Source organism: Phaethon aethereus (genome assembly GCF_964289735.1).
Source record: "Phaethon aethereus genome assembly, chromosome: 6".
Taxonomy (NCBI): Eukaryota; Metazoa; Chordata; class Aves; order Phaethontiformes; family Phaethontidae; genus Phaethon; species Phaethon aethereus.
Genome location: NC_138580.1, coordinates 42,120,626 through 42,147,623, shown reverse-complemented (window position 1 = coordinate 42,147,623; position 26,998 = coordinate 42,120,626). Strand labels below are relative to the sequence as shown.

The 26,998-nt window shown below is 41.6% G+C and overlaps 2 protein-coding genes across 2 annotated transcripts in view; one reads left to right on the top strand and one right to left on the bottom strand.

The window, feature by feature from the left end:
• Positions 1-17,871, bottom strand: part of USP40 (ubiquitin specific peptidase 40) — a 38,090-nt gene extending 20,219 nt beyond the window's left edge. The window contains exons 1-14 of the mRNA XM_082001437.1: positions 17,660-17,871; positions 17,033-17,100; positions 15,886-15,999; positions 15,125-15,289; positions 14,395-14,541; positions 9,544-9,687; positions 8,290-8,418; positions 7,677-7,778; positions 7,223-7,330; positions 4,623-4,944; positions 4,023-4,104; positions 2,895-3,066; positions 1,974-2,058; positions 730-800 (exon numbers count right to left, since the gene is read on the bottom strand). Of these exons, the coding sequence (XP_081857563.1) occupies positions 730-800; positions 1,974-2,058; positions 2,895-3,066; positions 4,023-4,104; positions 4,623-4,944; positions 7,223-7,330; positions 7,677-7,778; positions 8,290-8,418; positions 9,544-9,687; positions 14,395-14,541; positions 15,125-15,289; positions 15,886-15,999; positions 17,033-17,100; positions 17,660-17,858 (1,908 nt within the window). The 5' untranslated portion in view covers positions 17,859-17,871. The remainder of the gene's footprint in view (positions 1-729; positions 801-1,973; positions 2,059-2,894; positions 3,067-4,022; positions 4,105-4,622; positions 4,945-7,222; positions 7,331-7,676; positions 7,779-8,289; positions 8,419-9,543; positions 9,688-14,394; positions 14,542-15,124; positions 15,290-15,885; positions 16,000-17,032; positions 17,101-17,659) is intronic.
• Positions 17,872-24,013: 6,142 nt separating this feature from the next.
• LOC309406358 (UDP-glucuronosyltransferase 1A9-like) overlaps positions 24,014-26,998 on the top strand; it is a gene marked incomplete at both ends in the record, with an annotated part of 31,148 nt that continues 28,163 nt past the window's right edge. The window contains one exon of the mRNA XM_082001496.1: positions 24,014-24,859. Within this exon, the coding sequence (XP_081857622.1) occupies positions 24,014-24,859 (846 nt within the window). The remainder of the gene's footprint in view (positions 24,860-26,998) is intronic.

Below are 26,998 nucleotides of genomic sequence, written 5' to 3'. Positions count from 1 at the left end.
ACAGTTCCTTGCTGAAGGCAATTTAATCATGCAGGGAGCTGGAGTCCCATAGACCATACCAAAAGTACAATCAAGACAAGAATGACTCTGTTATTAGATGTTTTCTTTTGGTCTTGGGTTTTTCTGATAAATCAGAAAGAAAATGCATACTTTTACAACAAAAGTCTTTTAAAAGTAATATTTTATTCCATTACAGAGATGGAATAAAATGCTGTGTTACATAACCACTGAGGGAAGTGTTTGAAAGTTAAGCAGAAGCGCTAAGGAAGATGCAACACTAGAAAAGGAGTACAGTATTGCAGGAAGACCATACACAGAAGTAGTCACTGACAGGTCTAATCTTATATGTGAAATGATTCACTACAGGGCATAAGTTTTTGTTATTGCAACAACTGATCTCCTTCCAAGAGGGACCAGATGCTTTCAGAATATACTCCAATGTAATTGGCATTGGATATCTACAGGCACCAATCAGACCATATCACATTCTACGTAGTTTAATTCTAATTTTATCAAGCAGCACATTGTACATCACTCAAGATGTACTTTTACAGACAAGCTGTAAAAACATAGTATCCTAGATGAGGCTGAAGAGGCATCCCCAAAGCCAACGTTGGTATATGTCAGCAGCACATCTGCAGAACAGATTGACATTTCCAAAAAAGTGTCTGGTGATTGCATCTTATCTCTTCAGAACTGAAAAGGAGAGAGAGTATTTAGTTCTTTTACCTCTTTCCCATTCCACACAAAGATGTCTGCTCCATCAGCCAGCCCAATGCCATCCAGTGTCAGTTCATCTCCTAAAAAGGAGCAAATCATGAAGTTCTCGCCTCCCACAAAACAGACAACCAGGGTCAGCTGGTAAACTGAAATATGCTGGCACATTCTACTGTGGCTCAAGTGTATCATTACAAAAGCTGCTGTGTGGTCAGCATTTACGGTGGGTAAGTTAAGGTTCACTTATGTAGCAAGAGCAACACAAGGGGGTACACACTCCTACAGCACTCTCACCGAGTAAAGAGGGCCGCAGCACAAAAGTTTGAACTCAATTTCCCTTGCAAACCAAGGCCCAAGTCAGCACTTGGCAAAGCTGCTTGGTCAGGATTATCTACATGAGATTTAACAATGAATCAATGGATTTCAACTAAAAAGGCTGGATTTAATAAACGAGTTACGTACTGTACATTCCAAGCCCATCCTTTGAAATACTAACGCCTATGCTGCAGTTTCTTTTACCTTCCTACTGTAAGACAGATTCAGATTTTTTTAAAAAGTCATTGTCATTTAAAGAACTGTACTAGCACGTGGAGGAATATTTACAGCAGCTATGAGTGCCTCTGTATTTTGATGTCAACATCACAGGAAGTTGGGTTATGTTCTGGTAGAACCCTAATTTTCTGAAACAGACCACAAAGACCATAAAATTTTTAAAAGGCTGAATAGGCTTTTGATGACTAACAGAATTGCCTAGCAATCTCCAGCAATACAAAGCTGGAGATAGAACTCATGACTTTAAAATACTAATGTACTCTTAATAAATTGATGTACTCTTTATGTAAGCATTTTCCGTTAAAAAATTCCTACTTCACCTTAAGTCTAATCTACACTTTTCTTTGATATCACCCTGGCTCCTCTCTTCTATCCTCTCCTCTACCAACTAGGTAAATACTATGATAAACAAATCAAGGTCAAAATAGAGACTGGTATGTTTTTGTCAGCAAATGTATCTAACTTGCATAAGATCAGCAGTCTTACTGCACTTCACAACAAAGATTACGTATAAAAGTCTTAAAACCCTTCATTTCACTATGAGTGTCCTAAATAACTCAACAGCAGCAGACCTGCATGTAGGTTTGAGTTTGAAGAGTGTTCAATAATACAAGTCTCCAAGATGTTTTATATATGAAATCTTCGATGTCTGCAGTAGATACAACATATAAATAACATGGAAGCCTTGCATGTAATATACTTACCATCAAGTATCTGGTAAAGATGCAGTCCTGCTGGTAAAGGCTTGGCAATACTGAGAATCATGTCTCCTTCCCAAGATTCCAACATCTTATTGGGAAGAATGAAAAAAAAAAAAAAATTTATATAAAACACCAGCAAGCAATAACTCAATCACTCAAAATTACAATTTTGCTGAAAGCTGTTACAGCCTGGCTACCAAGCTCACTTGGTGACACTTAACAAGTCACAGCTATTTATTTCAACAAGGCTAGTACCACAGGAAACAGTCAAACAGTTAGGACTTGGTCTTTCAGACTAGTCACCAGATAGACGAAAATAAAGTTTTAAGTGGACACTAACCAAAGGTTGTGAGGTACAGGAAAAGCAAACAGTGTTTCCTGACACTAAGTTAGCTTTGATTTAGATATCTATGAAAAAGCATTTTACAAATTGTCACATTCCTTTAACGTAATAAGAGAATAAATACAAAGACATTACATTCAGTAGTTAAGCTAAATATTTCTTTTAACCAATTTTCTTTTTTCTTAAACTACTCTGATTATTTCCTTTGAAGGCCAGCTAGCTCCTTGAAATACACAGACAAATCTGTCACAAACTGAAATGTTAAGAATAAGCCTGGAGTTCTGCAAAGTGTCAATCCATGCCCATGTACATGCTGCCCAAATATAAACAACTAGCTTATGAGCTTTGAAGTCTACATAGTTCAAGTTTCATCGATTTTCTGGCTTCTTCAATACCTCGAGAACAGACCTCAAACCAATGTTTCCTTCTGTGTAAACTCATATAGTTTTTGGACCCCTAAATGGACATTTACTGTTGAAAATGTCTCACTGAGATAAAAATTGCGGCATAAATACATTTGTAAATGTTGTTGTGGCTCAAATAAAAATGAAGTCTTTGAGTTCATTTAATATAGCAAATACCTGGAATACTGATTGTCGAAGGTCTCCTAGCGTTTTTCTTCTATCAATAGTCAAATCCACAACACTCTCTTTCCAAGTAAGTGAAGGATGCAAAGCCCCATTGTGAAATTTATAACATGAGCTCAAATGGAGATGTAAATCAATGCCATTGTTTGCTGAGTCACATTCCGCTCTTTGAAAGAATAACACAATAATAAACCGGTGAATTTAACACCGACAAATGGCTAGCTTATCTCAGAGATGCTTCTGTGCAGTTGTCCTGGAACGCGTTGTACAATACTGAGCTAGCGCAGACATCCTCCATGTAAGCACTATAACAGTATGTTCTGTGCGTTTCTACACCTTGCTTCTACCTTTCTAAACAGAATTACAAACTTCATCTTTAGGAGTGTGGAGACTGTAGGGTACTTTTCAGGCTGTGTACTCTGTTGAAACGCAAAGACAGAAAAACCGTACAGAAACTGAGTCAGGACAGACACAGCCATGCCTTCCTCCTTTATATCCGTTTCCAGTCCTATTAGCTAAATGTAGCAGCAAATACAACATTTAAAAAATAAAGGAGTGAAACTTGCACAGTACAGAGGTATCACACAAGACTTGCGTCTCTCACGTGCGTGTCTGTATTTTGATAGCTTAACTGCAATTCAGGCTTCTTATCAGTTCTGTGTGTTCCTCAACAGAAGGAAAAGTTTTAACCAACCTGAATACCACTAGCTCCTTCCTCCATGATTCTGGCAAAGGATGCCATTTATCTGTTGTTTCAGAGTAAAGCAAGTCATTCCCCCTTCTCCCAAGAGAGAACTCCCTCTATAAACATAATTAAGATAATGTATTCCATTCTCCTTCCAGAATTGCCATGATTTTCAACAAAAAAATGGTACAATTTTAAACTGTAAGTAAGTTTCCCTTGAAATTCTGTAGAATGGCTAGTTACACCACTAACAGGGAGGCAGGGAACCAGCTGAAGGCAGGATCTGGGCATACAAGTTGTATTCCTCAATCAACCTCTCTGACATTGAATCATTTTAGTATCTGGCTCTACTCAATGAGTTTCTTTCATTTTAAATCACTTTGGAGACCTGCAGATTAAGAATGCTGTTTAAGAATCAGTACAGTTACATTATATACCTCTTTTTTTGCAGCTCAGTATTAGCAGCATTCATTTCATTCAGAAGGTGTTCAGGAATTTGGTACCTTGGATTTCCTCGTGCTGCAACAAATAATATAGGCTAGTTTGGCCTCAGCTACTTAAAATGTGTTTCGGCAAACAAGAAAAGTGATCAAGATGAGACATTACAGCACAGTAATCATCGAAAATTCATAGCAATAATGTTGCATCCTTTCATAATAGAGAAAATTAAACTGCAAGATGATACAAAGAAAAAACAAGTGCTTTTACTTCTTCCCGTCAGTCTTTCCCTACGGGAAACAGATACATGAATGCTGTTAGCAACAATTTTTATTTGTTTCAGTAAGAGATGTTCTGCTAGTATTTGTGAAGTGTACTAGAAAAAAGTTAGTGTCAGCTATAGCCAATTAACTGGTCACTAGCTCATTGGAGGTAATCTCCTTGTACCTTCAGTTAACCCTTTTTTCAAATGATCACTAGAAAGAAAACTGTTATCTTCAACTCTTGGAAAGGACAGAAAGGCCCAAGAGCCTTTGCCCTCCAGTAAACAAACTGTCAATGAAGGAGGCCCCCAAAATATCAAGATGAGCTTTGTGTACCTTCAGGCGGTCTTTTTAACTGAGATTTTCGATAAAACAGCATGTAGGCACTCTCTTTACCCTGAAATTGTTTCTCAATATCCTTCTCCTTGATCGGCTGGACTTTTGAATCATTCAGATCAAACCAATGGCAACCAGCAGAACTGTCTCTTAGCCCAGTAGGTTTTTTTTCTGAATTCCACTGGACGTCATTCTTCTGAGGAGGGCTTTGGAGATCTTGTCCTTGAGAATCTGACTTAAATGGGAGCTTGTGTTTTCCTTTCAGACCAACTTTATTTTCATCAGGACTGAACTGAAATATCTGAGGATGATTCTGCAAATACTAAAAGGAAAGCAAGGATACGATGAAGAAGATACCCAGTTTTAGATATAGCAGCCTGCATTAGCTACTTCACCTGATTCATCCTCAAATTGACACACAGACCCCATCCCTTCAAACTTGTTTTTTTTAATGATGCTTCCTCATGTATTTCCTCAGTTTAGACAGAAAAATGTCATTTTCCTACCACCACTTATCTGTCTCATCTTTTATATGCTGTTGCTGGCTTAATTTCTTATGAAACTTCAAACTTTCATGCAAGAAATTGCAAAAGAATTGTTTTCATCATACATGCGTCATGAAGAATTAAATCAGACTAACTCCTGAATTTCAAGGATTGCTTGAGACACTGGAGACCTTTTAAAACACTTCTCACAAGTGCATACTCTCTCTGTCCCTGGAAAGGTAGCATAAGAAGTGATGCTCTATAGGCAACCAAGAAGCTTCTGCTTTTTCAGACACACAGAGAACCCTCCCAACTAGTTTAGCGCTCTAACATTGGTACTTTCCCGCTCCCTACTCTCTGCAGAAGTACTCCCTTCTGTATTTATCAGACAGGGATCTTCAGCTCAATTCTGGTCTGCTGGGTTGTACCTTACCCAAATTAATGCTGCCCATTGTGGCATCTTAAGAACTTAAAATCTACTCGCTCCGTTTTGCTCAGCTTATTTACTCTGTTCTCTACTTTCATTTCAGCAGCATGTAGATACTTCAAACAAGCTTGGTGTCCACGTTACACAAAACAAAATTGTGGCTATTGAGGGATGGGGGCATGGGGATGACACCAACCGCCCTCCAATCCCCCACAAAACTACGAAACACACCCAACCCCCTCAAAAAAAAAAAAAAACCACACACAAAACCCCAACCCCCCCCCAACTAAACAAACCACAATAAACAAGAACAACTCCCCAAAATCTGAATTTCAGTTTTAATCTTAATCAAAACCTCATTTGCTACTTCAAAAGTGTAAAACAATTTACAGTTGTTTCAGTAAGGCAAGTCCTGCATTGATCAACATGCTTTTGGTACAGATCCAGCACTTGTGAAAGTGAGACTCGCATTCAGATTTCACAACTACTTTTAAACAACGATTGTGAAAACTACATTGTCAGCTCCATTCAAAAAACAGTCAAACATGAATTTTCCACATGTCTATAACACAAATACTAAAGTATTTTCCTTACAGCATTAAAAAAAACCACAGTAAACAACTCACAAAACAAGATTTTCCTGGAAGTATTAATTTTATGGACATGCCCTAATCAACCAAGAAGTGGCCTATGTTTTCAAAACCTTGTTTCTGTTATGACTGTGAAGAAGTACTATATTTCATCTTTAATTCTCATCAGTGCTTCCATGTTCTCCTGGTTTCAGCCAGGATAGAGTTAATTTTCTTCACAGAAGGTAGTGTGAGACTGTGTTTTGGATTTGGGATGAGAAAATGTTGATAACATGCTGATGTTTTGAGTTTGTTGCTAAGTAGTCAAGGACGGTCCAGCTTCTCGTGCTGGCCTGCCAGCGAGAAGGCTGGGAGTGCACGGGAAGCTGGAGGGGACACAGCCAGGACAGCTGATCCACGCTGGCCAAAGGGATATTCCATACCATACAACATCATGCTCAGTATATAAAGCTGGGACGAAGAAGAAGGAAGGGGTAGAAGGACGTTCGGAGTGATGGCATCTGTCTTTCCAAGAAACCGTTACGCGTGATGGAGCCCTGCTTCCCTGGAGATGGCTGAACCCCTGCCTGCCCATGGGGAGCAGTGAATGAATTCCTTGTTTTGCTTTGCTTGCGTGCACGGCTTTTGCTTTACCTATTAAACTGTCTTTATCTCAAACCATGACTTTCCTCACTTTTACTCCTTCGGTTCTCTCCCCCGTCCCACCGTGGGGGAGTGAGCGAGCGGCTGCGTGGGGCTTAGCTGCTGGCTGGGACTAAACCACAACACATGTTTAAATGGTAGTGGCGTTGTTGCAGTTTCATCCACAGACACAAGTGAAACAAGGTTAAGTAGGTAAGGTTAATTCTTTTATAGGTCAACTGTATAGGTAGGGAAAAAAAAAAAAAAAGATAAACATTTTCAAGCAGACAACCCCTTGAGAATTTTGTCCGTGTTCCCCAGTGTATTACTTTATCTTACAAACCTCTCTTACACATGCCTTATCTTGCTAGTCCAAGTGCCAGTATTTTCAGTTACCATCCTACTGACTATTCAATAGGAATATAAATGTAAAGTTTTCTTAACAGTAAAAACCAAATTAACATACAGGCATATTACCTTTCGTAATCCTCCATATTGTTTTCGGTACTTCTTATTCCAGGATACCCCTTTTTTCTCCAATAATTTCTGCCCTAATTGATCCACAGGAATCTGTTTAGATTTTTCCTGCAGAGGAATTAAAAACTAAGATAACAAAGGCTACAAAAATCAAGCGATCAACACAAAGAAGCCATTCTGAAGTGCTTATCATTCCTGTTTGTTAATAAGGCAATGTAACATCACCTTTTGCAACAGCTTTGGCAAGCAACTTAAGAAATATTCAAAAAGGGATGTTTTCTGTATGAAGAGCCACTATTAGTATTAGTCAGGCTAAGTTCCAAGTTTTATATGGTTCACAATAAGTTCAGAAGAGTTCTGTAATCTGAAACCTGCCCACTCTTGCATACACTAACCCCTTCTGCTAGGTTCCTGAATATCAAAATCAAAGCAATAAAATCCTTACATACCATACCTCTGATAAAATCCCTTTCAACACTGCCATCGGATTTTCTACTTCATTGGCATTTTCAGTGTCTCTTAAAGCCTTATCTTCAATCAGTCTATCCTCTTCTTCCTGTATAAGAAAAATAAAAGACTCACAAATACTGTTGTTTCGCACACAACTAGTGGTTTTCAATTACTAACATTAGCATGCACAATTTCAAAGTGCGAAAGAAGTTCTGATAAGCTGTCTCTGCCAGCTGCTACGGACTCTATATTGTCATGCAGAGTATCGACTATCAGTTTTTTTTAACAGAAGAGACATTTGTGTTATTTACAAATAGCCAGCCAGAGTCATCCCTTAAAATGACTGTGCTAGTCTTGAGCAAAGATATTATTTCATCTGGGAAAGAAAAAGGGAGCCCAATAATGTGAGATAGTTCAGCAGATAGGAAAGCTAAAATTTGCTAAAAATTCTTCATAGAGATCGCATACTGTGGAAAACTAGCCTTCTCAATGAGGTAAGAGACCAAATGCCTCACTAAAATATTCATTAGTTTGTGTGTACATTTCATCCTCTAGCTCTTAATACTTTTCTGAAAAATGAGACATATCAAGAAGGCAGAAAAACCTTTCAGTCTTACTTCTAATTGCCAGTTTCCTAATTCATCCACATCTTTGATATAAACATGATAGTGTCCTCCATAGCAGCCACCTTTATGTATAATAACAGAGAAGAGCTCATACACGTACTCTGAATCATCCATTTCAGTCTTTAAAAAGAAAAAACAGTAATAATAACAATAACATATATCAATAAGTCTTTCACACAAGGACAGTTTTACACCATCAGCATACCTTTGGATATTTCTCAGTGTGCATTCGCACGTGCAAGATTGAAATGGCTTTTCAGGGCTGAGGAACACAGGTATGGACTGACACACCCACAGACCAAGGCACAGGCTTATTAAGCAACTTTTTAAGCATGATTGTGAACAATATTGGAAATTCAAAATTTAAAATAATGAAATGGCTGCCCAGGGAAGTGGTCACCATCACTGGAGGTGTTAAAAAAAAAAAAGCGTAGACGTGGCACTTTGGGACATGGTTTAGTGGGCGTGGTGGTGTCGGGTTGACAGTTGGACTTGCTGTTCTTAAGGGTCTTTTCCAACCTTAATGATTCTGTGATTCTACGATTCTAAATACTCATGCAAATAATAGAACAGTTTAAGCCTAGTTATGAACAAACAGGTTGTTTTATTTAAAAAACTAGAGAAAAAACAAGTAACACACATATACACAAACCAACTGGAAAAAAAAAAAAAAAAAGAGGCTTCCTCAAATGCAAACACTGAGAAATTTCCAAGCTTGCATTGCAACATTTCAAGAAAAACGTCTTTTTCCGTAACAGTGCCTCTATTACATATATTCTTTATATATTTTAAGGATCAAACATTGTCATCAAGCACTGGTATAGCTCAGTTTATAGTAAAAATACATACATACGAATGCAAAGACAGATTTCTAAGAAAAATTAAGTAACTACAGCCACATAAAACATACATAGCTAAATTTATACATTATGTTATCAGACAATGACGATACAAAAACAAATTTAATTTCTATTTCCAGGTGATCATCTTCCTTTCAAACAAATGTCAGATTAATGTTTAGGTCATTATTATACCCTTTCCCCTCGCATGGCTATAAGGTATTTCTCACTCAGTTAGAAAGTGGTCTTTTGGAAACAAATTGGAATTCCAAAAATTGGGATTTAGGGACAGAAGAAAACCCCACAAAGTTTCTCTGACAAAATGCAGAATAAGAGATAACTGGTTCTTGAGATAGCGGTTCTCTGCAGACTATATAGAAACTTTAACAAATGTAACAGTACAAACCTGCTCACAAAAAGGCCTCAGATTTATCTGGATAGGGAATGTATAGCAGCTCGTTTCCTTGTATCGTTCACACTTCTCGAAGTCAAAGTTAAATCTCAGGAGAGAAATGGTGAGAAAAGGTGGCAACTTGCGTAGTTTAGCAGACTGTAAAATGATTTAAAAAAAAAAAAAAACAAAACTGTAAGCATACAGTTATAACAGAATAGTGCTTCCACCTTGCTATGGTCAACTTTTTATTTTCCAACAAAGCTTTGTTACAACCAGGTAGACATGACCAGTGTTTTCATTTTTACAATGTCTTCCTTAATTCTCAATTCCCCTACCAACTGAACATCCTAAAAGCAATCTCTTGATTCCTTCCCCTGAATGGCAATCACTGCCATACTTTATTCTCCTACAGAAAACAAAGAAGGACATTGCTGAAATTCTAGTCAGCAATTACATTTCCATAGTCCACATGTTCTTTGAGAGAGGATTTTCTTGAATTTTATACTAAGAAGCAACAGTTTCAAAGCCCTGGGTTTGTGCTTACACATGAAGTTATACTACAGCATCTTCCCAGCAACTTGCTCTCGGCCCCTTCCTCAGCATCTGCCACACAGACCCTGGGAGCCCAGAGAAATAAGCACAAACACTCAACTGCTGCTGAAAAGCAGGCACTTCAGAAGAGGACACAGCTTCGTGGTAGCTTTGCCATTCCCAGATGAACAGCGGGGCACTCAGCATCTGGCATAGGGCCCAAAGCCACTCAAAAAGAAAAGCTATGAACGAAGCTCAACCTACAAACATAGCCTACACACTTGCTTCTGCTGCAAGGAAAGGACATCAACTCAGGCTGGGGCTATTACTCTTTCAGCCCATCCTGGACACCTCCTCCAAGCACAGCATTTGTACTTCACCTTTGGTTTATTCCAATGACCACTGAGGAGTCTTACAGTTCTTTGGGGTTGTATGACCCCAAGTACAGGTCAGGGCTCGTACAGGCACAATGTTTTCAAATGTGGAAGTCAGAAGTTATACTACCTGTCAGAGAACATATTGAGAGCAGCCCTGAAGAGAAGGGCTTGGGAGCACTGGTTGATGAGAAGCTCAGCAGGAGCCGGCAATGTGCACTTGCAGCCCAGAAAGCCAACCATATCCTGGCTGGCATCCAAAGCAGTGTGGCCAGCAGGTCGAGGGAGGGGATTCTGCCCCTCTGCTCCATGCTGGTGAGACCCCTCTGCAGTGCTGCATCCAGCTCTGGAGCCCTCACCACAGGAGAGACACAGACCTGTTGGAGTGGGTCCAGAGGAGGGCCATGGAGATGATCAGAGGGATGGAACACCTCTCCTACGAGGACAGGCTGAGAGAGTTGCAGTTGTTCAGCCTGGAGAAGAGAAGGCTCCGGGGAGAGCTTACAGCAGCCTTCAGTACCTGAGGGGGCCTACAAGAAAGCTAGAGAGGGACTTTTTACAAGGGCATATAGTGATAGGACACAGGGTTATGGCTTTAAACTGAAAGAGGGTAAATTTAGATTAGATATAAGGAATAAATTCTTCACTATGAGGGTCGTGAGGCACTGGCACAGGCTTCCCAGACAAGTTGTGGATGCCCCATCCCTGGAACTGTACAAGGTCAGGATGGATGGGGCTTTGAGCAGCTTGGTCTAGTGGAAGGTGTCCCTGCCCACGGCAAGGGGGTCAGAACTAGATCATCTTTAAGGCCTCTTCCAACCCAAACCACTCTATGATAACCAGCTCTGACAGGTGTATTTTGTCCAGAAAGAGATCACCCCCACATGTATTTTGCAGCCTGCTGCTGAGTGACTGTTGGGCTGCCTTCAAATGCAGCAGAAATGGTCTGAAAAATGTCACCAGAATATATCACAGTGGCATTTTGCTTAAGATCTGCCAAGCTGCTTGAAGAAAAGGGCCTTGACTAAGATCTGTGGGCTACGATGAGCACAATGCTGTGCCTGAGTAGCATAGGGTAGGTGTACCCTGGAAGATCCTACAGCCAGCCACAGAACAACAAAGCAAGACTTAAAATTCTCCATTTATATAGGAAAGGACGTTCAAGGCAGGAAAGCCAACATAATCCATTTTAGTAAGGAAGAATATTAATCAAGATGGAACAACTTGGTAAGTGAGCACATCAGGAACTCTGGTATGAAGCAAAACCAAGCATCTTGTATCACCTCTGAATGGAAGCGTAGATTCAACAGACACACTTCTCTGAGCGTCCTTTCCAGTGAACCTTTCCAATGTCTCCGCACAACTCTCCATTTGCGAAGCCACACCAGAGAGCCTTCCAGAAACACACATACAGTTTAAGAAGCCTTCTGAATTAGGTATTTCATTTGTGTCAATTGTGAGGACTGAATTGCAGAGCTTAATGGCACAAAAGATTTTGCATGTTCTTCCAAGTTTAGGGTGAAAATCAGACCGTACAATTAAAATTTGATGAGGTTCTGGAACATGAGATTCTTCAACTACTAATATATGTAGAGGCCAAGACAAAAAAGGGGGAAGAATAACACCCAAAGACCCACAGAGTACTGAAGGCAGGGAGGAATGGAGTGGGTAGGTATGGACCATCTTGTCTTTGAAACAGGTTAGGTGTGGGAAGGTAGTCGCATTGTTAGGCAGCTGCCTTCCCAATGCTGCCACCAAGCCTAGAGTGACCCAGCTGGCACCTCACTTGCTGCCAGCGTTGACTCTCACTATAGCCTGCTGCGATCACGCACACCGGGCCTGCAGGGCCACAGAGCCACAGGCAGCAGCTGTGCTGACACAACATCCCTCCTTCCCCCTACAGCCTTTTTTTCTTGAGGTTGTCCATTCATACTCTGGCACCCCCCCGCTATATGTCTTCTTACCCGAGTTCAGAGTTCCCGCTGTCTTTTTGTATGGATGACCACATTTGAGAGGTAAGCAACTGTTCTCTTGCACCCCCTTGAACCCAGCAAAGTTTAACTCAAACAAGCCCTTATAACCAAGCCGCGTGAGGCACTGGCAAATGTTCATGAACTTCCAAGTCACTGATTAACTTTGCCTGTCCTCAGCTTGCCTTTGCACCCTCTCCCTTCCACACTAAGGGTGCTGCAAGGTTTGGATTGCGCTCATCCTGCCACAGAAGACAGTCACCGCAGTAGGCCAAAGAGCTTCACAGTTGTTAAGAGAGCATAATACATCACAGTGAACTAATAGCTGTCTATGTCCGTTTCCCCTTTACAAAAAATAGAGGGAATAACAGGAAAAAAGAGCAACTTTCATTAAAAAAAAATTGTAACATGAAAAATTAGCATAGAAGAAAACCAAACATCACTTTGTACCATTCTGGAAAAATGCAATTCAGAGACCTACACCTCTACAGAGCTCTCACCTGACTGCCCTTCTGGGACCCTGGTTAAGGGGAAAGATGACAAGACACATAAAAAGTCTTAATAAATTCAATTGTTATGGAGAAACCAGTCCAAACTGTCAAAAGCCAGACAGGGACAAGCTGTCAGCACAAGGATGCTGTAGGGTGCACTGGCACAGAGACAGTGACCAATGTGATCAGCCACACCACCATTCAACAAAGCACTCGGGGTCATGTACAGGGGTCCTCTGCAGGATACCAATGTCAACAAGTATCAAGCATCTGAAGCTTTCCCAAGGCACCCAAAGGTGAAGGCAGGAAACCAGGTAGACAAAGGAGTACTCTATCCTGGATGTCCCTGAGCTCCTGGGGATCACTCTTAATAAACGCCCCAGGCTTAATGTCAACAGTTCTTAGTCAAACACTGAGGAGCTCCAATGACTTGGCTCAGGAAAGGGTTACTGCATTTATCTTTACAAGTAATTTTTAAAAGAACAACTCGAAACCAACAGTTCTCACCTACAGCTGAGGACAGTTCAAAGCAGCAAATCATTCACTAGATTATGACAAAGCAGCACAACTCAACAGATAAACCCACTGGCTTCCTTCAAAAGCGTCTTCAAGCTACCGCCTGAAGGAGAAGACTCTTTCACAGTCTGTACTCTGACCACACGAACATGACTTTGCAGCTTTGCTGTGCCTGGATTTTTATCCTCCTCCTTCTCAGCCTCTCAGATGGAGGGAAACTCCTGGTGGTGCCCATGGATGGGCATCACTGGCTTAGCATGTGACAAGTGGTTGAAAAGCTCACCAGGAGAGGACACGAAGTTGTGGTGGTTATACCAGAGGTAAGCTGACAGATGGGAATGACACCGGCACACACGGTGAAAACCTACCCAGGGTCTTACACACTAGAAGAGCTGGATGGTTCCTTGTATGAATACTTCTTATTCACCTGAAGGCTCTAGCACTACAGAACATATTGAAAACACCTACTAAGGTGCAAGAACCTGTTCAGCATTAGGGAAACAATGCAACACCTGGATCAACGGAACCCATTGCCTTCTGCAGAGTAACAGTTCATTATTTTTCTCTCCCATTTGGGTTCTTCAGGAGAGAATTTCAATTATTTTCTTCATTACATGGACCTGTTTATTTTTTCTTTATGCTCTAGCTTATCTTTTAGCCTGTCCTCTGAAATGCCCAAAGCTAAGGGCAGTAGAGGTGTGCGAAAGAGGCAATACTCTTGAAACTACATGCCATCCCATTCACCACCGGCTAGATGAAAGACTGCAACAACATTCAAGTCAAGAAAGGAGTCACATGAGCTCTTCTTGACAGAGTTGCTGAGGTTTAAAAAAAACAGGTCAGATTTTGGCATCCTCTTGTTATATACAGTCTGATTAAAGATAAGGATCTTTTTATTTCAGAGTTAGACGGCAGACACAGCGATGTAAACAAGCTGCTAAATGTCAGCAAACTGAACACTAAGAATCACCAATGCATTACCTTCGAAGCTTCAACAAGTTTATCACAGGCTCCACATCGATACAAGTTCTCATTTTCAAAGTACTCTTCTTCTACATACATGTTCCACAGGGCCTCCTCCAAGCCAGCAACACCTTTTACCGCCACTGTTAGGTCTAAGAAATCTTCCTACGCAGGAAGTACAACAAAAAAATATGGTAATATAAGCGGTGTAAGTTCATCGTACATTAGAAAGATACTCATCCCATTCACCACAGCAGATATGGGCACCATTTTGCTTTCACCATTGATTGGGGGGCAGGGGGAACATGACAAACAAACCCCATATATCCACATAAGAGAAATTAATTAAAAAAAGAAATTTTTTTTACATTACAAGAGCAGTAAAAGAATGTAAAGATACGTTTTACTGTTGCTACCCCACTGTTCAGCGCTCTAACTACATTTACTGAAAGCAATGCTTGCTGATGGTGAAAATGCAATAGCAGTTGTTTTTTCAGCTCTGAGTCACAGCCTGATGTAGGTGGCTTAGAAAATGCCAGCCAAGACTTCATAACAAAGTCATGTATAATTTTCACATGCTTTCAAGTCTGCAGCGCCCTAACCAATACAACACAATAAGTAGATTCAACAAGGCAACCAGTGACACTCAATAAAGAGGTCATTATTTTTGGAGTTTAAAAAAAAGAATATTTAAAGTATCTTCAACAGACTGAACAGAAACCTATCCTGGAAAATCCTCTGGCTTTACCTGTCTCTCACTGATATTCTTGCATTCTTTACAAACAATCTGGTTGACAACAATCCCATGGTACAATCGATTAATAAGGTCATGACCTGAAGTCCCCACAAGGGAAGTTTCCAAAGCACTGAACAGAATCCGATTTAATTCTTGCACATCATGCTGCCTCATTTCCTGCATGACAAAAAAAACCCAAACACTTTAAGATATAAAATAGTGCTGTCTGCATTGCTTATTGCTTAACAACAACATATATTAAATGTTGAGAGACAGTTGCCTCTATGGCTACCCATGTATTTACTACCTTGAGAAGTAAATTACTACCTTTATTATTATTTGTTATTCTTAATTTAGTTATGCTCTCTGAGTAGCTACAAGTACATAAACTATAACCAATACAAGACACTTTCACTTGGATAGATTTAGACTAAACTCTAAGATGAGTTACACAGTTCAGTTTAGGTAAGAATCTAAGTATTTGAACGACAAGAACCCTAATTACTGTTGGAAAAAAGTTCCTGTAAAAAGGAAAAGCTACTGAAATTGTATTTAACAGAACAATTTTCTTCTGCTGCTTGCTGAAAACAATTGGCATGTACTTCATGTGGAGCTACAACAGTATGCAACCATAGGTGGACCCAATTCAATGCTATCTCCACAGCTTGAAGTATTTTAAGATATTTCTTAAATGTCACACTTCAAAAACAAATAAATCTTTTCCGTTCAGGAAAAGGTTTATCAATGATGGTGCCATTGACAGTGATTTGTACCTCATGGCTGTTCCACCCGAAGCTCTCAGTAAGGTCTGTTGTAGATGCAGCCTGCTGGTCCAAGAGCAGAAGCTGAGCAAATAACCGTTGAAGTTGTAATGGAATTATTCGAACCTAGAAATATATAAAAAAACCCCACACAAACAAAAAACCCAACAGATCAGAAAGAGACTTCAAACCGATCATTTAAATAAAAAGAAAAATAATTTAGTACAAAGCTTGTAATAAACCACCACTGTCTATGGCTTCCGTAACACAGGTTACTCAAGTCACACTAAAACATCATTCAGACTTGATTCCCAAAAACCTACAGTGCCTGACCTTACTCAGCCAGATATAGTCATGGAACATACCTTTACTGATAAAGCAAAACTGTACGGATTAAAATTAAACCATCATCATAGTAAAAAAGGATAACTTTCTCTGATATTTTTCATAATACTAAACTCTTAACGAGTCAGCTACAAGACATCATGACATACAGATTTAACATGTGCTACTCCTTGCTTAGTAAAGGGCTTGGTGGTGGGGTGGAATAAGACTGGAAGGAGAACAGTTGATGTCAAATACAGGTAGCTGTCCAAGCTTGTTATCTTTGACTGACAAACAAAAACAAATTTCCAAGCAACCAGGTGTGTCACTTCAATCCAAGAACTGAAGAACGAAATTCTGTAGTCAATTTTAGTAAGCACTTTTTAAACAAGGATTAAATTCCAGTCCCAAATCATCTTGCACATAGGTGGGCTGTTAAACCTTCAGACAGCCTCAGTGCAGTCATCTCGGCCGCATACATGTACCATCTTTTTTTCCTGGTGACAAATAAGTCATAGCACTGTAGCTTTACAGAAGAGAAAAGTCTAAAAAAGGACTGTACAGACTTTGGGACTGTTCCTGCTCTCCTTGAAGGCAAAATCATCTCTGTCATCAGTTTCAGCAGAAACAGGCTCAATATCTTACTTCTGAAGCAAAAGCTTATGGCACTGAAAATTTACATCTGTGTGCAAAATCAAGTATCAGCCAACCAAACTGCCTTTCGGTGTCGAAGTTAGGATTTCATTCATTCTCATAAGTAGTTTTATGCAAATTTAAGCAATATTCTTCAGAATCAACATTCAGCAGTGACTAATGACAAGAAAAGTTTAAATACCTTTGCATCTGGCTTACTGCTATCATCCAGAGTCCCAAGTTCTTCAGGTCCTAGAGAGAACAGGGCCTCTGTAAATGTAAAGAAAAATGCCTTATTTAAAAAAAGATAATGTCTCCTCTTTAAAGATTTTATTTTGGAGTATTGTATTTTAACTGTCAAGCATTATGATGCTATTCTTTTTAGCAAATTAAGACATTAAACAACATTTTTGAACATCATTCATCCTTACAACTGGTTCAAGCTGTAACAACAAAGCATAGGTAAGCATGACACTGTTTAGATGGCAAAATATCTCATTTTTTTAGGAATTGTAGTGGTTGCATTAAAAAATGAATGACACTTTATGGACAGCAATAACCTCTCTTATTTACTCAAACTGTAGACTGTCTACCTGTAAGAAAATGTAATGTTTGGAATACTTAGTTTTGTGCAGAAGTGACAATACTAATTCCACAGACCAATAGCTCTGAGTATTCTGTAATAACTTATATGAAGTGAATGGAAATAAACTGTTCCTGAAAACAATCTGCGTTTGTGGTTGCGTTTCTCTTAATAAATAACTAGAAATGCAAGTGACTGTAAAATATTAATCCCAACATTAGTTTAAGAAGGTTTTGAACACATTACCTCTAAATTCGGGTGTGAAAAGCAGAGTCTGCAGAAGGGAATTGAGGTAGCAGGTCCCACCCTGATTTTTGATACCACTTAGGTTGGTGAAATCCCTGGGAGATGGAGGCTCAGAATCTCTGGGCTTTGCTTTCTTCCCTTTTCCACAATGATTGTTTGAAATAAAGGAAAAATCCTCTTCAAATAAGTCTCCAAACATTGTGAAGGCAAAACAGTCCTTAAAAAAATATAAAATTATCTATTTACTATAAAAAATACAATTGCATCCATTCACCTCTAATCCTCCAAGATGAACCTTTCAGCCCTGACTAAAGAATTTGTAACTTTTTTCATTTTATTCTATTCATTCTAAAAATGAATGTCAGATCCATACAAAAGTGTGCACTAATACAACAAAAAGAAGGGTGAATTAAAAGCATTTATGTTAGCACAGGTCTGAATAAACTTTTAACTAGAATCAAATACATCACATTTGAATTTTGCATAAGCAAACATGTGCATAGTAAAATAAATAGGTCCTTCTAAACACCTATAATTAACTACTGCTCAAGTTGCCCAGTTTCGTGCAAGAATGGTATGTAAGGCCTCTCAAACTCATCAAAATCCTTGCACTGTCTCTCAACAAATCCGCATGCACTAGTAACCTGCCTCTGTATTGGCCAGTTCAGATGGGAAGAGTGTAATAAATGGTCAAAAATACAGTGATATTTTATGAAAATATTATCTCTGCTTCCAGATGTTTGAGAGCCAGAAACTCAACAGCAAACTGATTCTTCAGGGAATTCTTTTCAGTCCTTTTTGGAAGCCTTGTGGCCTTTTAGCACGTACCAGGACTCCCAAAGTTAGTTCCCTTTCATCTTGTACAGCCCACAATTTCATTTAGTATGCTGTAGCTCTTGTATTGGCAGTGAGTAATCAAGGAGTTACACTGGATCAGTGAATAATCATTCTCCTATCTACCTTCATTCCATTTGCAATTTTACAGATCTTGCCATGTTCCACTCAAACATCTTTTCCAGACAGAAGCTTCCACAAAGACGTATTCATCCCTGCAACTGAACTTGTCCCCTAGCTTCGATTATCCTTATCTACCTCCTCTGAATCCCTTAAGCCTCTCCTTTATCTGTTTCTGAGATCAGAGGACCACATCTGCCTACAACGCTCAAGATGCACGCAAACCGTGGCCTTCTATAGCTAAATAATAATGTTCCAGTTTGTTCTCTTTTTGTGCAACTGCTGAACACTAAACAACTCTTTTTTTAAAGCAACGTTTATTATTACCGCAAGATCTCACTCCTGTATGTTCACTTCATACCCCACCACTACCTATGCACTTTACAGAAACACATGTGTAATATATACAACCGTAAAGCTGTGATCATCTTGGCCCCATGCTACACCTCTTTGCACTCACCTACAATAAATATTATCTGCTATTGTTTCCTTCAGCTGTCCATTAGCATAAAAACTTTAAAGCTTCACTGATAGCACATTTCTTTACTGTAATATACCTGTGGATTTCACAAAAAATTTAATCATCTCAGCATTCACTCTTTATTTCTGATAGTTTATGATATGCTGAACGCAGGTCCTAGCAAAAATACAAGGAAATTCCTCCTCACTCCTCTCTCTGACAGCTGATGCTTCGTTTCCTATCTTTTAGCTAATTATTTAATCAAGCAACAACTTTCATAACCCATGTCAGCTTAATTTCTTTAAGAGCTTTCAGTGTCAAACTTCATTGAACACCTTTTGAAAATCCGAACGTAGCTGACAGCTCCCCATTCAACCAATCAGTAGTTCATCAGGCATCCCCTAAAACTCTTTATAAAAAGAGTTCTATAACTCTTAATAAACACTAAGTTACATTAAGCCCATTTTAGTCCTTCCCACAGCAGAGCAGTTTTCAGGCAAAAGGCTGTGCTCAGAGCAGCTGACTATGAAGCAGTGTGGCAACATTCACCCTGTTTGTTCTTTAATGCTTCTTCAGCACATCATACAATAGATATCCCCTTATAAATTGCCACAAAATAAAATTATGTGGCTAGAGAACACAGACAAGAAAGAAATCATTTTCATCTCTTTGCACTAGGTTTTTTTCGTCTGAAAGCAGCTCTCATACCTTGATCACCTAAAAAAAACCACCAAAAAACCCACAAACCAAAAACCTGTAAAGGTCCCACTTCCCATGCTTCAAGCCATAATAGCCAGGTTTTGCACTCTTTCCAAACTGCCTCTCAGCCTTCATTTATTTTTCAGTCAGGCCTGCTGCACTTTAGCATTTAGCCATCTAACGATTATGGTCTATTTTTCTCATGTGAATGCACAACAACTTACTCCTAATAGGTTGGTTGCTTGCATTTAAAAAGGCAAATATCTAGGAGACAGCAATTACCTTACCGACAGCCTGCTGTACCCACCCACCACTCCAGTGAAGCACTTCAGCAGGACAGTGCCAAATCCTCCCTCGCTCCTTACTTCTGGATCCTCAAAGCACAGGGCTGCTAGCCGCATTCTTCCCATAAAAAACACACAATAATATAGATTAGAACAAATCTCTGGATGATGTTTTAGGCCCAACCCTCTCACAAAGCTGGGCCCACTTAGATCACATCTCTTATAAGGGCCTTGCCCTTTCAAAGTTGGAATCATAGAATGGTTTGGGTTGGAAGGGACCTTTCAAAGCCATCTAGTCCAAGCCCCCTGCAGTAAGCAGGGACATCTTCAATGAGATCAGGGTGCTCAGAGCCCCGTCCAACCTGACCTGGGATGCTTCCACGGATAGGGCATCCACCACCCCATTGGGCAACCTGGGCCAGGGTTTCACCACCCTCCCTGTGAAAAATTTCTTCCCTAGATCTAGTCTGAATCTCTCCTCTTACAGTTTAAAACCGTTACCCCTTGTCCTATCGCAACAGGCCCTGCTAAAAACTCCGTCCCCATCTTTCTTATCAGCCCCCTTTAAACCCTGGCAGGCTGCCCTAAGGTCTCCCTGGAGCCTTCTCTTCTCCAGGCTGAACAACCCCAACTCTCTCAGCCTGTCCTCACAGCAGAGCTGTTCCACCCCTCTTAGCATTTTTGTGGCCTCCTCTGGCCCTGCTCCCACAGGTCTATGTCCTTCCTGTGCTGAGGGCTACCTCCATGAAAGGAGATCCCAAACTCCCTCAAAGTCCCTGCTTCATATTCCTTATATCTCTGATGGGAACCTCCCGTGCGGTAACTTGGGTCTGGCACCTCTCATCCTCCCCCAGTGCAACTCCTACAAGAGCCAGGCCGCATCTATGCCCTCCCGACAGCAGTACACTCTCCACCTCACCTTCCCTTTCTTCAGGCTGAACTCACCCGGCTCCCTCTGCCTCTCTCCACCTTCCATGTGCTCCAGCCTCGGAACCCCCACAGAGCCGGGCCCAGTCTGCAGACGCTGTCTCACCGGTACCGAAGAGAGGACGAGGACCGCTGCCCTGGGCCTGCCGCCCACAGCGCCAGAGCTATCGGGACAAGGCCCGCCGCCACCTAGCCCGACTCACCGCTCAGAGGCAGCACCTGGAGCCGGGCCACGGCCCCGCGGCCGCCGCCATGTTTGTTGTGGCACCGCGCAGAGCACGCTGGGAGCTGAAGACCGCCGGCGTCCCCGGAACTTCACCCCGCTACGCACCTGGCCAAGCCCACCTCGCTCCGCCTCCTGCAAGGGGCGGGAAGGAGCTGCCGGGCACGGGCGCCGATGCGAATCGACGACAGACCGGCAAGGCGACCCCAGGGGTGGGCGGGTGCGCACAGCCTGCTGGGAGTAGTAGTGCGGCGCCAGAGCGCCGCCGCGCCGGCAGAGAGGGAGCCGCACTGCCTTCTGGGAGGTCAGGGCTACCCGCAATGCCTTCTGGGGGTTGTAGTTTCTCGCCATGGTGGGAGTCAGCCTGCTGGTGACACCTCCCCGCCGCGGGGGTCAGGGGGCAAGGGTTGCCATGGAGACCCTACGGCCTGCGGCGCCTCGCCAGCCTGAGGGCCTGCAGGGGGCCCGGCCTTGCTTCTGCTGGGTGGTGGACCTGGCGCGGGGGGGCGGGGAGGAGGGCAGCACAGCTCCGCCATCACCCAAATCTTGCAGACCACCACCAGGGACACGCCCTGCTGAAGCCTTCTGAAAAACATAGCCAGGGATGAAGCTCTCTGTACCAGCCTTGTAGCACAAGGGCCTCTGCTGCAAGGAAGGCTTGCATGGAGGCTGGGGCTGCTTCTCCACCCACCCCTCCTGGTCCAGTTCCCTCCCAGGCATCGCATGGCCCCATCAAGCATAGCCAGGGCTCGTACCAGCATTGGGATTGCAAATACAGATGAACCTGGCCCACAATCAGAGAAGACTAGCTCCCTGTTTGAAACAAGCAGGCGTTCACAGCTGCCTTCCTCATGCTGCCACCAAGCCTAGAATGACCCAGCTGGCCCCTCATTTGCTACCAACAGTGAGTCTCACTACAGTCCGCTGTGATGATGCACATCATGCCTGCAGGGCCACAGAGCCACAGGCAGTGGCTGTGCTGACACAATGGCCCTCCTTCCCGCTACAGCCTTCCAGCACAGTCCCCCTCCCTTGAGGTTGTCCATTCCTCCGCTGGCATTCCCCAGCTATGCAGCTTCTTACCCAAATTCAAAGTTCCCACTGTCTTCTTGCATGGGTGACCATGGGTAAGAGGTAGGCAACTTTATCTCACACTCTGTTGAACCCAGTAAATTTTACCTTATCAGGAAACCCCTGCCTGATAACCAACTGAGGCAGTCACTGGAAAACGCTCAGTCAGAAATGCCTCTAAGGTACTGATTAACCTTACCCATCCTGTGCTTGCCTTTGCACCCACTTTCTTCATGTGAAGGGTGTTGTGAGGTTTGGGCGGCAAATTTGTCTTGCTGGCGAAGGCAGGACATTTCCCTACAAGCTCTCTGCTTTACCCCTCTTCAGCAAATGAGAGTGTGCCATCACAAAATAAATAAATCCACCTTTTCATGAATAAAAAATGCTGTTTAATAAACTGGTCATCTTCCCAATGATCATTTTTAAGGGCATTTTATATAAATCTGGAAAACATGTTTTAGGTATTAATAATCTTTTTTCCCCTCCCAGTTTATAATAACATAAAATATTCTTATTCTCATTTTTACCTCAGAGCTTCTCCCTGTGCTCTGAAGCTGAAATATTTTGTTTTCTGAAAAGTTACCAAGTGCCTGAAAGAAAAATGCTTTTTACCACTTAGTAGTTTCTCTACACAAGCAAAAATTTACGAACATTGGTAAAGTGGGAAAAAGAAGTAAAAAGGCTCATAGGAAAATGTGCAGAAAATGATACGTAATTAATTTCATTGCATTGACCATGGTACAGAAGGGAGAGAAGAGAAATTGTGTGCGTGAGGGACAGAGGCTGCATGGCTCTAAATACCCTACATTTCATTATTTTTCCACGTCATGGTGCTATTTAGGCATCTAATCTTTTCAGCAACATCAAAAGCAATGCTGTGAAGCTCTTGCAAACCCACACTTGCGCTGAAACTGCTCATTAGCTAAGTCAGGTCCAATGCCGGGGCTCAAGCCTGAGTCTCCACTGAATGGTCCAAGCCACACAGGGAATAGTAGTCGTTAAAACACATTTCGTACATGTCTTATGTCTCACCTCTACTTGATGTACAGGCAAGTGATGAGGAGTTTTCAACTGCCTGAGGGCCATCGTGTAGGCTGTGAAACATCCGCACTACTGCTCTGAAGCAAGAATCTGGCCTTCAGCCTCACAGATCTCTGCCAGGTCAGCCTCTCCCAGTGTCTCTTCTTGGTGTTGTTGGAGACTGTGGAGATTCCTGCTAGCTCAGAAGAGTTGGTTCATCTGCCCTGTCGCCTTAGCCCAAGGGTCTCCTGTTCTGTCCTCAGAGAAATTATCTGAACATCCATGTCTCCAACCACGATGAAATTTGTTGAGGCTATTTTCATTTGTTACTGTAGTGTTGGAGTTGTTTGCACCAGACTTGCCTTCCTTGGCCCTGGCCAAGGGGTAAGACAGGACACACCAACGATCAAGAGAGAAGTCCTATGAAATCTGACTAGCATGTTGAGGAGCTAGTTCTCCATTGAACACTGAGGAACTCCAACAACTCAGCATGAGAAAGGGTCACCGCATTTGGCTTTACAAGTAATGAGAAAAAAACCCCCAACAAACCAACAACAAACCAACCTACAACCCAAAGCAGCAAATCATTAACTAGAAGATTATGACAAAGCAGCACAACTCAACAGATAAACCCACTGGCTTCCTTCAAAAGCATCTTCAAGCTACTGCCTGAAGGAGAAGACTCTTTTCACAGCCTGTACTCTGACCACAGGAACATGACTTTGCAGCTTTGCTGTGCCTGGATTTTTATCCTCCTCCTTCCCGGCCTCTCAGATGGCGGGAAACTCCTGGTGGTGCCCATGGATGGAAGCCACTGGCTTAGCATGCGACAAGTGGTTGAAAAGCTCACCAGGAGAGGACACGAAGTGGTGGTGGTTATACCAGAAGTAAGCTGGCAGATGGGAACGACACAGGCATACACGGTGAAAACCTACCCAGTGTCTTACACACTAGAAGAGCTGGATAATGCCTTTCATGAATATGTCGCCACTCACCTGAAGGACCTGTCTTTCCCACTGAACGTTCTAGCACTGTACAACAGCTCAGTGCATATTTTCCATATGTTCTTTGTTCAGTGCAAGAACTTGTTCAGCAGCAAGGAGACCCTGCAGTACCTGAATCAAACCAGCTTTGATGCTGTCCTAGCAGACCCCATTTTTATGTGTGGAGCGATGCTTGCTAATTATTTTTCTCTTCCATCTGTGTTCTTCATGAGAGGATTTCCGTGCAACTTACACTATGAAGCAACACAGTGCCCAAGTCCTCTGTCCTACACCCCAAGACTATTTACCTTCAACTCTGACCACATGACTTTTTTCCAGAGAGTGGAAAATGCACTGGTTGCCCTTCTGGAGCTTGGGTACTGTAACAGTTTCTATGAAGACATGATAAAGTTTTCCTCTGAAGTTCTTCAGAGAGATGTATCCCTGCTAGACCTCCTGAATTCTGCTTCCATTTGGCTTCTGAGATTTGACTTTGTGTTTGACTATGTCAGACCAGTGATGCCCAATATGGTCTTTATTGGAGGTATAAACTGTGCTCAGAGGAAACCACTGTCTAAGGTATGTTCTTTTTTCTCCAGATTATATATTTTACAATGAAATGTGATTATTTCTGGACATTTAGTGCTGTTGAATTTTTTTTTTTCTGGTAATGATTTAATACAACCAGGTTTTGGCAGTTGTTTTCCACAGGCTGAAATCAAATTACCTTGATGGAGGCAGATGACTTATTTGAATTCATGAGGATTTTCTGATAAGTCCAACAAAAGATGGACTTCATCTGCCAGCTACAAATTGCTGTCCTTAGTGACTATATCTTATTCACCAGCCAGCCACAGTTTTGATTTCATTTTCATGGAGTCTGACATATGTTTCTTTCACCTGACCAAAAACTCAAAGATCATGCTCTGAGTCTCTAGGCTCAGCAAAATCGGTTAATTTGCTTTGGTTGCGTTTTTGTGACATATGGTTTCCAAACTGGCTGCCTATGTTATTTCTGTTTGTAGATCATGATGAAACATAAATGTCATGTTGAAATGGGAAGAATTAACCTAAAATAGTGTATTTGGTGAAAGACACTTGTATGCAAAACTCAGATTACCTATTTCTTGACATTTGCTTTTACCAGAATTGTTCTGCAGGGTTTTTAAAGCTAATCTAGAAATTTAAATCTATTTTGATAGTTACCATATGGTCTTTAAAATAATTAATAGCACTATACATTTCTCTCCAGGCACAAATCAGGACACAAATCTCTTCCCTATGAAATTATGCCCTCACTTCTGAATTGTGGTCACACAGTATCACTGCACAACTGCAGTACAATATCTTTGAGATGAAGGTTTTCTCTTTTTCTTCTTTCAAATTTTTTTAACACTCTGACAGGCTTATGCAGAGTCCACTAGACTTAATAAAGAATAAGGCAAATAAAGAATAATATTATAAATTAGAATATTTGAATAATATTATAAATAAGGCATTCTCTCACATGAGGCTCCAGACTGTGGCACTTCATAGTTTGAGATTTAAGAGGCAAATTCTTGCTAGCTGCATGACATAAGCCTTTCCTTCTATATCTTGAAGGTCTCAGAGCTGCAATTTGTAAGCTTGCTACAAGGGTAGAGCCACCCTGCCCTCATTTTATGCCTGACATCTCCCATCTTCACACTGACGTTTATCATTTGGTGGAAATCATATGTTCCAAACCTGAAAAAAACCCCACCTTGTGTATTCTTCCTATCTTCAGTCCACCTTTGCTAGCCATGTTTTCTGCAGACAGCAAAGGAATTTCCCCTATTTCACTTTGAACAGTGCCCAGCAACAAGGCAATAATGCAGTAGAGTGTAAACAAATGTGAAGTGAGTCAGATGGGGGAAAAAATATCTACCTATCCACACACAGTGGTAAGCCCTGGGTTGATCATTACTGTTCAGAAATATAAACATATGATAAGAATAGATAATTCGTTGAAACCCAGCAGCCCATTGCGCAACAGACAAGAAAACAAAAAGTTAGGACAACTAGGAAAGGGAGAGAGAACAGGAGATTCAAAATGTGGTTTATTTTCTCAGACAAGGAGCTTAAGACACAGATCTTTCTGTTACACCACAGGCAGAGAAATCAGACATTGGGGCCTCATTCCAGAAGAGGGCTTCTTTCTGCCGTATCCGACACGATCCTGTGGAGTACCTGCTCTGGAGCTGAAGGCATCAGGGTGCTGAGGAGCTCATGCTTTTGCAGAACTGGGCATGTGTGTCTTATACAGCACAGAGCTGGGAATTAAATCGCAAGTTCCCTGACTCTCCTGAGCCGTAAGCATCGCCCATAGCCTGCTGTCTCAGAGGGAGTGGGCAAACATGCAACCACAGAACTGGGCCTGGGGGAACCCAAACTGCTCTAATTAATTGACTAAGATAACCACACTGGCTGCCTCAGGCTGGATTTCCTCTTGCCCTGCACTTTGCCTAGCCATCCATCTCAGTATCAATCACATATTCATTAACAGACACATAAATCCAGTTGCCAAGTCTCAGTGTGCCCGGAGGTTTAATACAAGGCTTGCAGGAAATCAGACCCAATATCCTGGCTGAGCAGAGGTCCTGTGCCAGCATCATCCTTTAATGACTCCAGACGTACCTGAAGACTGGCATGGTAAGTGGTCCCTCATTAGGGGGACATCGCAAATGGAGTTGGACTGTG